Here is a 10982-nt window from a genome sequence, read left to right as displayed (position 1 = left end):
CTTTTTTTTCCAAACAAAAGAGCCACTTCTTCCAGTATGAGGCCTGCTTTTAGTGTTTAAATTTTCCAGCTGTGGAATTCACACGACTCGCAAACATAAGCATCAAACAACTTTGCAGTCTAACAATAGATTCACAATAGTTTTCATTAAAAAACGTTACGGTAGATAAACAGTAGGCCAGGGTGGTCCAAACCGTGGCACGCAGGCTGCATGCAGCTATTGCGTGGCCGCGAACACTCCCCGCATGCCGAATTTTCCAGTACAAAATTCGCAGGTGTCATTTATTAATGCTGTACAAAGTGTACATTACCTGCGTTTTACATAAATGCATTGCGTCAGCCACAACCCTTAAGTCGCATATCATCAAAATGCAGGTCAATAGGTTACTACATGGTTACTATTATGGAATTACGGGTTGTGATGACACAGACTTGCGTTGACTTATAGCATACTCTATGTTGCTCGCACAGACTTTCGAATTCAGTTATAAGTTAGCTGCTAACTTATCTATTTAGTCAAGTGAAGTAGGCTGATTTATAAAACTGTTTTGGTTTGTTAATTTAATGATGTGCTATGTAGACTATTATATCTTCTTTGCTAGCTGGAAGCCACATTTTTGAGTCGCAAACTAGCTGAAAATCATTTTATGTGGCCCGCAAAATGTCCCGCAAAACTTAATGCGGCCCTTCATACTCGCAGTGTTGGACCACCCTGGCCTAAGCTAATCAATTTTGTCTCCAAACAGCAGTGGCTACTCATTTCATTGAAAAAAGTCATGCAAGTCAAACTATATGACATTTTGCAACGTTAAAATGATGTTGTAATATAATATGATTGACACACCCTTTGCTTCTTATAAAGACTGGTTTATGGATGATCTCCAGCATTTACTATTGGTCAAATCAAAGTAAGGCAAGATGTTACGCTTCTTCGCAGCGGTTTTGCTGATTGCTGTTACATTTGGTGAGTAAAACAAAGAAGATTTAAGTGACGGTTATTTTACTAACTGAAGACTTAGGCCTGGTAAATAAGTTCTAGTTTTAATGTACACATGGTTTTGCTTTTTGAAAATATAATTTTTTGTAAAAAATGAAAGCTAACGTAATTGAAATAGAATCAGGATTTGGGTCATGGTAGGCCAACAAACCAGCGACGAGATGCTAAACCTAATTTTCACACCAGAGGCTGTCAATTTCCAAGAGTTAAAAAATGATACCCTACTTTCCGAGATTTAGGCTAACAGAGATTGCGGAGTCAAAAGAAAGCAAAGTAATGACTCTGTTTCTGTTTATTAAAATAAGTAGCTTTTTAAGTATATATATATATTTTTTATAGTTTTTTTAAGTAGAGTTTTTCAGGGTTTGCAGATTTGTTTTATTTTAAAATCATGATTAAAATGGCTGTCTTTGTAATGCTTTTACAGCTGATCCTATCTATGTGGAGAACTTTGATACTCTGGACACCAATGACTGGTATATCGAAGTTGTGTCAAACCCACACAACAATGAATATCAATATTACACTTCCCGTACGGAAAATCTAAAGGCCGAAGGAGGGAAACTGGTCATCACTCCTTTGAAAGAAAAGTTTGTGTTTTCAGACGTTTGTTACTCTTTGTAGTTTTGAAGAAAATAAAAATAGCTTTTTCGTTGTGTCTTAGTGTTGTATTCACATGAATTACAGTATAGGTTACCATGATTAGATTTTGAACGATTTGATTTAAAAATTGAAGGCAGGTTTAAATGTTGTAATGGCTGATTCATAATCTTTAAGTTTAGATCATGTTATAGTTTAAGGTTTTTTCCATTTATCCCAACAAGCTAAATAAATTTAGAATTTTATTGCACATCTACCGACTACCTTCATTATCCCGTTATTACTTTATTTCAGCTACGGCGGAAGACAATACACTTCTGGAAGAATGCACAGCAATTTTGCATGGAAGTATGGCCGAGTGGAGGTGAGAGCCAAGTTGCCCAATGGATACGGATTGTGGCCTGCCATTTGGATGATGCCAAGGTTGAGTATCTCATTGTTTATAGCCCATATGATAAAACCAAAAACGTCCCAGACGGGCACTTTATCTATTCCAGATCTAGTCAGATCCGTGCCTAATCTAGTAAAGACTTCTGGACCAGATAAAGTGGTTGTCTGGGGCACATTTGAAGCTACAGTAGTTGGTTTTTCTTTTTTGTATTAAAAAGGAATTATTTTTATCTTCAAGATAATTTTACGATTCTATTTATAGAAATGTAACTGCTATTTTAAATTACAAAGTAGGACATAAAAGTATCTTATTGCTTTTCCTACATAAAACGTCGAGTGGTTGTTTTAAAAATGAAATAAAAAAAATCAATTGCACACTGTAGGCTACTCTTTGATTAATCGTCAAATCAGTAACTGGAGTTGTACTTGCCCTAAAGGTTTAAAAAATCCATCAGTATCTTAAACTGCCCGGATTAAGTCTCAGGCAAGACTTTTTTTTCAAATATTCTTCAAAGTAGGCTAGTTAGCTATTTAACAACCCCAATTACTGAATTTTGTCAGGTTTTACACTGTCCCATTTGTTTCATCCAGCTGCTTTTTTTTCACTTCGTTTTTTTTTACAGACTCCTTGCTTCTTTATAAACTCTTGCAGTAGGCTATTTTAGAGGTTTTTGAATTGAGTAACCCTAATGCTTTTAGGTATCATTATTAACAAGTAAAAACATTTTTCTTGCTCAACCAGAGACAGCGTGTACGGAGGATGGCCACAAAGCGGAGAAATCGATATCATGGAGGCAAGAGGGCAGGACAACCATCAATTTGCAAGCACGATCCATTACGGAATATGCTGTGATAACCATTACTGGCAATCCAGCGGAGATTTGCAAACTCAATGCAACAATGATGAATACCATGTCTATTCAGTGGATTGGACACCAACTCAACTTGTAAGATATTGCACTTGATTGAAAAAATTGCGAATAATATCAGCAAGTCATCCTGTTAAACCCTTTCTTTCCCGAATTATTTTCCCGTGGCGGGAAAATTTTTCTAAAGCTCTCATGGGGGTAGTGATAACTTCAAAAAAAAAAAATGAAAAAAAAAATTTTTGTTTGTTTATTTTATTTAGTGTTGCCGAACGGCAACGCTGGGAAAGAAAGGGTAACAATGGCGGTTAGGCTTGTTTTTTACTGTAAGCTACTACAGTATAGTCGCTTGTCGTTAACAAAATAATACCAAAAAGTAAATACAATAGAATAATAGATAATGGTTCATGTCAGATCACAGATCAGTAGCGCTGCAAGGGAGTCTAGGGAATACTTGCAGACCGCCGCCCACAACCTTTTTAAAGATCCCAAGAAATCAAAGAAAACACAGCGTAAACTTTTCTAGTGTATGTTTAGGCTACATCCAATTTATGTAGGCTACGTCTATAAAATACATCGAGCAATATTCTGAGTCGTGTTTTATCATGTGTCAGCTAATATAACAAAGCAAACATTAGGCATACTACCATAATCAAAATTAGTCGCTATCAAAACGCGGTATAATATTAAAGGACGAGCAAATACAGTACAATTGGTCATTAAAATCTTTGCTTATTTAATACATTTATATTTAGCATCGTTGTCTTCGCAGCAATTGTATGCTTTGTAATGTTGTGTTGTTTTGACTCCATTCAGGTCTATCGATTGGATGGCAAAGCTTATTATCAGCAGAGTTTGGACCCTGCTATTAGCTGGATGTATTCTGCAGGTAATTTGCTCTATAAGCATGCTACTCAGGGGCGCCGGAACGATTTTTGACTGGGGGGGCAAGATTACGAAAAAAGGGCACTTTTCCTTACTAAAAGGCCAATTTTTTTTCAAGTTTTAAGATAAGATATTGCGATAATGCTAATCTATCAGCTCACTATGCATTGAGTAATGATAGCCTACAAGTGTCCGGTATAAAAAGAAGGTCATCACGGTATGTTATAATGATGTAACCTACTGTCAAGCCTTAAAGCAGCCTGCGGCCATGGCCGCTAAGTAGTGCTTGAATGACCGCCGGTGCTACCTCCTCAATCGGCCAAGTTTGGCCGCCGGTCTCTTCTATCCAATTATTTAATTTCACAATAGAATGATCGTGGATTAACTGTCGAAAATATGTACTGTAGTATCAAAGAGTGACGCAAAATTACGTCAGCGCGTCATAATCGCCACTGTTGTATTGTACGGAAATATTTGTTATTGATGGAATATATCCATCTGCGATCACCAGCGCTGTAAGTCTTGTTTGTAATTCCCGACGTTTATTTTAACAAAGTCTTAATTCAAAGTGCTAATTTACATCGGCTGGCAATATTGTCGTTTTTATGTCGATTCGATGTTGTCGGACATTGAATCGTTGTTAAAAAGGAGAACTAAGTTAGTTGACATCCGAGGTGAAAACAGTTTTTGATTCTTGCTTGATGCTTCTTTTAGTACCGGTAATGTCGTTCACATCATTGAAATATTTATTTTATTACCTTGTCGTCATCGTCAACACATGTCGAACGTTGTTTTTCGTTGCTAAAAAGAATTCTAGGGGAGTGATGAACTTCTTTAAAATCAGCCACATTGGAGACACTCGTGCGAGTGTCGTTAGATGGTCCCGCAGTACTGGATTACAATCCGATAAAGTAGTTATTGCGTGGTGCAACGATTCTATTGTAGGACGTCGCCCAGGCCCAGACTTCAACAACGCTGAATGATCATTTTAGCATTGTTGCAAGTTTAATTCTATTTCCTTGTGCTATCGTTATTTTTATTTTGTATTTTGGCCTCCAAGCACGCAGATTTGGCCGCCGAGAAGGAGCTCCCGGTAGGCCACGATGGCTGCCGAAAAATAAACGAGTTTTAAGGCCTGTTAACTGTGTTGCAAAATTTTGTGCGGTACATATTATTTTGAGGTAAAGATGAAAGATTATAATTAGGCTAAAAGCGAATAACAGAAATTGTTATATTGCAAAATGTGCAGTAGCTTACATGACTTTAAAAGGGCACCATTGCCCCCCCTGCCCCTCCATCTGCAGAAAAATTGAGGGCAAGGGGGGCATCCGCCCCCCCTGCCCCCCCGCTTCCGGCGCCCCTGATGCTACTAGGCTTCAATCAAACGCAAGATTGAAAATCTTTAAATGAAACACAAAATAACAAAGGAGAAATTTGGAAAAAATGTTATTTTACTTTTAGTAAAAAAAATAAATAAAAACTAAAGCCTACTAACCGTAACAACTTCTAGGCCAGCCTTTCGACCAATATTTCTACCTTATTTTGAACGTCGCTATTGGAGGAGACTATCTCGATGGTCCAGATCCAAACACAGTGTGGAATTACCCAGACGCTGAAATGTATGTGGATTATGTAAAGGTCTACCCCATTGAGGTAACATGTTTTGTTTTGGCTGTATGTGGATTATGTAAAGGTCTACCCCATTGAGGTAACATGTTTTGTTTTGGCTGCTTTTTGAAAGCATAAAAATTTAGTTACTCGATTTTTTGCTCTTTGATAGGATATTTGCGTATCTCAGCAGTCGACTGTAACAAAAATTGACAGGGATAGACACTGGTTTCGCCCATGAGGCTGGGCTCATGAGTATCGCACCACTAATTCATGCCACATAGTTCTCAACCGCTGCTTTTGCTGTTCAACCGCTGTCAGTCAATTGCTGTTCACTTTTCCAAGCGTTCTCATCATTTGTTTTCCTCTTCGTTTTACATCAATTCATTCCTTCCTTTCCATGATTAAACTTAACATTTTCGTTTTTCTACTTCGTTTTCGCTTTCTACCTTTAAAGCAATCTTTACATCGTTTAGCCAAAAATGTAATAATTTCAATGTCAGCTTCTCATTTTTTTTGTTTCATCACACACAATTTCTGGCCGTGATTGCTATAATGTACCAGAGCAAAAATACATGTTTCTTAATCTCAATTTACTCAAAAATCATCAGCTTGTTACGTATAGCTGATGAAGAACAACATACTATAACTCCTTGACGAAAACTATAACAAGCAATAAAACAATAAAAAAGCATAAAATATCTAGCTCCATCGAAGGCTTAACCCCACGGTGCACGTCTTTTTGTATATCCGCATTCATCTGTGATGGCACTCAATGATTGCAGGTCACGCTTTGCAGACCATGCTTTGCAGGTCACAAAAATTTGACGTTCGTCTTAGCATGGTTTTCTAGCAAAAAAAGTACGTGCATACCTATAGCCTACTGATTATTGAGGCTCGTCATTAGACTGCATTGTCTGCGACTCATCGTTCTGATTGTGACTAATGTAATTTTGCAAAGCGTGTGATCAGTGTAAAGTTTCGATGCTGCATATAGCCGAGTTGTGAGAGTCTTTGTTCGACTTTCGAAAGGGCGCTGGTTCGACACCGCTCAAAATCATGTGGCTGTGTGTTTGACACTTTCATGTCCAAAGGCAACTACTTAAGAACAACTACTTACAACTAAGAACAACTAAGAACAACTAAGAACAACTAAGAACAACTTAACAACAACTACTTAAGAACGCTGTTAACAAGAGACGGGTAGAAAAACTTGGTTTAAGTGCGGCACACTGGACGAACCATATGTGGAACACGGAGTGGCAAAATCACACCTCCACGCTCCGTGACTTCATACCCGACGCCGATCCCCGTCCACCAGGGATGTCCCTCGCAAGGCTTGCGTGGGTCAGGCTTAACCGCCTGCGAACTGACGTCGGCCGCTTTCGTTCGGACATGCACAAGTGGGGCCTGGCTCCTTCATCAGAATGCGAGTGTGGTGCCACTGAACAGACCGCAGACCATGTCATCCACCACTGCATAACCCACCGGCCTCCACACGGTGCGCATGGTCTGAGGGTCCTGGACGACGAGACTGCTGAGTGGCTGAAGATTTCCTGCCCTCCAATCTAGCCTGGAAAGATCGCTCATACGCCATCATCATCATGTCCAAAGGCATGGCATGTCTAAAGGTGGACAAGGAGATTGGCCTCCTGGCCTTTCCCTCCACTTAATCTAAAGCTTTAACTACCGGGCGTAAGCCTGGCTACAACGATACATTTTTGTGGTAGGTTAATTGTATGCTGGTCCACCAACATTTAGTTGGAATGTATGTACTGTAATAAGTTTTGCTGCGGCATAATTGTTTTCAATTTTGCTTAGGATATTGCTACGTACTCGTGTGCTGTTAAGTCTGATGCGGATCCAAATGACATTTGTGGAAATGTGAACTGGGCTTGTTACCAGCAAAATTTCGCTGACGTGTCTGCTCAATGCACTGGAGAACTACAAACCTGCTGCAGCTCTCCAGAAACTTGCGATTACAACACTCTTCAAAGTAAGACTTTTATTCACCTCAGCCATGAATGATGATGATGATGTGCTTGATCTGATACAGACGTTGGCGATCATGGTCTTCCAAACTTCTCTGTCATTTGCCATTCGTATAAAATTGTTCGATTTGACTGTTGTGTTTGTGGCTCATCGATTCAAGCTGTTTAAATAAGTTAATCTTTGTCGATCTCTGCTTCGTTTTCCCTGTATCATCCCCAATAGTGCTATTTTTTCAAATCTCCATGTCTGTGAATACGACCTACAAATTGCATCTGGCGCCTTCTAACTGTTGTTATTAATCTCCTTTCTGCTTTTGCCAATTTTATAACTTTGTCATTACTCTTCTTTTCAGTCCAAGATATCTTCAACATCCTTCTGAGAAACCACATCTCAGCAGCCTCTAGTCTTTTCTTCATATTTTTACTTATTGTCCAGCATTCACATCCGTAGGTTAGAATTGGTTCTACATAAGTTTTAAAACTTTAATTTTGGTCTTTATTGTCATGTTGCGATTCCTGAAGACTATGCTCATTTTACTGAAAGTATCCTTTGCTATAGCGATTCTCTTTTTAATTTCAGTGTCACTTTTGCCACCGAAAGTTATAATGTAACGTAGCCTACCCAAGATATTTAAATTTATCAACTTGTTTCACTGTAACACCATGATTGAGTGTAAGGCTGCAATTTAGATAAGTTTGCTTTTTTGATACCGTCATGCATTCTGTTTTTCTTGAATTTAATTCCAAACCAATTGCTTTAGGCTACTCTTATTGACAACAGAATTTAATAAGTCCTGTAGATTGTTTGCAGATTCTGCTATCAAGACTGTATCATCAACGTATCTCAAGTTTTTTTTGTTATTTTTTGTCCTCCAACCTTTACTCCATCCATATATTGCGTTGAATATGCGATGAATATTCGTTGCAATTGAATGCTTATAAATTACTTCAAACGAGTTATTTCTTCAAACATTGCTTTAATTACGGTACTTTTCTTGTTGTTAATTTTTATGCAGAAGAATTTTCTCTGAAAACTAATTGAACAAAATGCAAGTTAAAGTTATTTCGTGCCACAGGTTTGGCGAGCGCTGTCTTTTCGTCCTATGACGCACAAGTGAACGACGCTGGATCGTGCGACTTTAGTGGAACAGCCGAAAAACAATATGTCTTAAAGGATGGAGGTGTGCCCACAAGCCAATGTCTTATTCAAGACAATGCCAATGCTAACGATATCTGCGATGGTATGATTTGGGCTTGCACCAGCCAGAGCTACGCGGACGTAAGTATTGTGTGGGATGGGATAGCCTTAAGCTTCACTAAAGGGTTCATCGTTTTGTGTAGTGACCGTTCAAACTTCGTATGCTCTCCTCATGGAGTTAAGAGAATTGGTTTGTTTGGTTTTTGAATCTTTATCCTCGGACTGACAAAGCCTTGATAGGTTATTCCTGGTAATTTCGCATACTTGTAAAAGCTTTTGACCCCGGGCCGGTTACCGAGATTGGCAGAGTGAAGTTTTTCGATGATTGAAGTGTTGTTGCTGGGAAATTATTCCCTCCATTAGGTGCCGCTGAATGGAAAGCAGTCCTAAAATGCTCTGCTCAAGCGCACACCCCAATAGTCGAACCAACGCCACTTGATCTTGAAGCTTTTTCGTTCACGAAGTCACGCGCTAACCAACTGAGCTAACGGGGCGGACAATATCATTATAATTAACCACAAACGTCGTAGGGAGTAAAGAGAACGATGTTAGGTAAAATTGGAAAACTACGGCGTTTCATTTCTAATGCACTCAACCAGCAAAGACATATTTGATTGAGATATAAGTATCCCAGGCTTAGGCGATGAATAGGAAAGTGGGAGGCTTAAAAAAAAACTAAAAAATAACATCTAGTCGGCTGAGCTGGCAACATTGATTTGTTTTTGTTACCCCGCAAACCTTGCATTTTGGGTGTCCATTTGAACGTGTGGTTTTTTAACTCAAAAGGATTAAAACTTGTTTTTTTTTAGATGTAGCCTATATGTCATAGCCCAAAGTAAACGGACTCGATTGATAAACATTTTCTCCTTCCCTACTATCAATATGCTACTGAGTTTAGGCCTAATAAGCTCATTTCATTGCTGAGGTTATATCGTCTAACTCCTCTTAACAGAGTTTTAACTTTCCAGGTTTCCCAAGAGTGTTCAGCTGGAAATGACGCTCTTTCCTGTTGTTATAGCAACCCTTATAGTTGCGACAACAACAGACTTCGAACAGCAGCTCAGAACGTTTTCCAGTCTTACTACAGCCAGCTCCAGACCTCTTCAGCTTGTGATTTTAGCGGGGTTTGTTACCTCGATAACGAGCTGGTTCCTTTGGAGTGCACTGATGGTTATGGAGCGTAATGTCGCAATTCAGGTTTCTGTGCTCTTTCTTTTTCTCTTTCTATTTCCTCCTCGTTGTCTCTCTTTTATCTTTCTTTTTCTCTATTTTTGGTCTCTTTCTTCTCTGTGTGAGTGATTTATTTGCCTGAGAATAATAAATATTAATAAAGAATGAATAAATAAACAGCACAAAATTTAGATGACAAGTTTATATTCAACAATGTTTCAAAAACTGAACTGTTTTCATCTTCGTTGCTGAAAGTAATCCCCGATGTCGCCAAGCATTAAACTAAAATGCAGCTGACGTTACAAGATCTAATCATCAGGCTAAAATTCAAGATATTAAATTTTTTCACTTGAATCTAGCATTGTTAATCCAAACGGCAGGAAATAGAAGTAGCGGTGTGTTAAAGGCAAGTTTTTATTGAAACAATGCATCGCAAGAAAAGCAATCCTACCTACAATAATCCCACCCGAACGTTTTCATATAGACTACGAGTATAAATCAATTGTGATGCGAAAGAATAAATTAACAGAAAATTACAACTAGGCCTAATAAAAAAGCGAAAAAAAAAACATCAAAACAATCTTCAGTAACTCGCAAAAATGGGCTATTTTACGAAAAACAAATTAAAATCCACTCTTCGAGATGGGAATGACGAGTTACGGCCTATCAGTTCAACATTCAATAAATCTAACTGCGGAGGTCTTTCTTTTATGAATAATGTTTCCAAAATTTTAAATTTCTTTGGGTTTTCCACGCTCCTTAATATTTCTACTTCGTTACAATTGGTGTTTTGACCGGCATTGGTGCGTGGATGGCTTGCAACATAAGTGCCTTTTGATTGGTGATTGTTGGGTTGATGCTCCGACATTAATTGCGTTTTGTTTCATCCATGCAAATTGCTATTCAAGAACAAGGCATTGATAAACGACGTTGCAGCTCGAAAGTTTGGAAATATAGATTTTCAGTCTTTGGAATGAGAGCGTTTTGAAACTTTCGTCGTTTTGTGGACAAACGAATGGATAATTTTTTTTGGTTAGTCGAGAAGTTAGATTTTGAAGTTTTTGGGATTTGATGGGACATATCACTGAAGAGTGGGAGCTTGAAAATTAAGAAACGAGCTTGCGGTTTCGACGAATTTTGGCTGGGTGAAGTAGTTTGAATTTATTCAGAATAATTTTAATGCATTTACCGACAAATTGTCTGGGCTAGCCAATATTTTTTGTTTTTGTGTTTTCAAATTCATTGGCTAAAACATTGAAATAAATTCAACAAATCCAA

At 38.3% G+C, this 10982-nt stretch overlaps 1 protein-coding gene across 1 annotated transcript; it reads left to right on the top strand.

The window, feature by feature from the left end:
- Positions 1–917: 917 nt before the first annotated feature.
- Positions 918–10982, top strand: LOC145774250 (beta-1,3-glucan-binding protein-like). Its single transcript, XM_082585441.1, has 9 exons — positions 918–963; positions 1424–1586; positions 1891–2019; positions 2729–2933; positions 3669–3741; positions 5248–5390; positions 7167–7341; positions 8413–8615; positions 9503–10982. The coding sequence occupies exons 1-9, from the start codon at positions 918–920 to the stop codon at positions 9716–9718; spliced, it is 1353 nt and encodes a 450-aa protein (XP_082441567.1). The 3' UTR covers positions 9719–10982.

Source organism: Aplidium turbinatum, chromosome 7, assembly GCF_918807975.1.
Source record: "Aplidium turbinatum chromosome 7, kaAplTurb1.1, whole genome shotgun sequence".
In the NCBI taxonomy this organism is placed as follows: Eukaryota; Metazoa; Chordata; class Ascidiacea; order Aplousobranchia; family Polyclinidae; genus Aplidium; species Aplidium turbinatum.
This window is presented reverse-complemented; position numbering and strand designations above follow the sequence as displayed.

Excerpts from the sequence above, each read along its gene's own strand:
- LOC145774250 (XM_082585441.1), top strand. The coding sequence starts at position 918 with ATGTTACGCTTCTTCGCAGCGGTTTTGCTGATTGCTGTTACATTTG. Across the intron at positions 2,020-2,728 it reads GCCATTTGGATGATGCCAAG|AGACAGCGTGTACGGAGGAT; the intron begins GTTGAGTATCTC and ends TTGCTCAACCAG. Across the intron at positions 5,391-7,166 it reads TAAAGGTCTACCCCATTGAG|GATATTGCTACGTACTCGTG; the intron begins GTAACATGTTTT and ends AATTTTGCTTAG.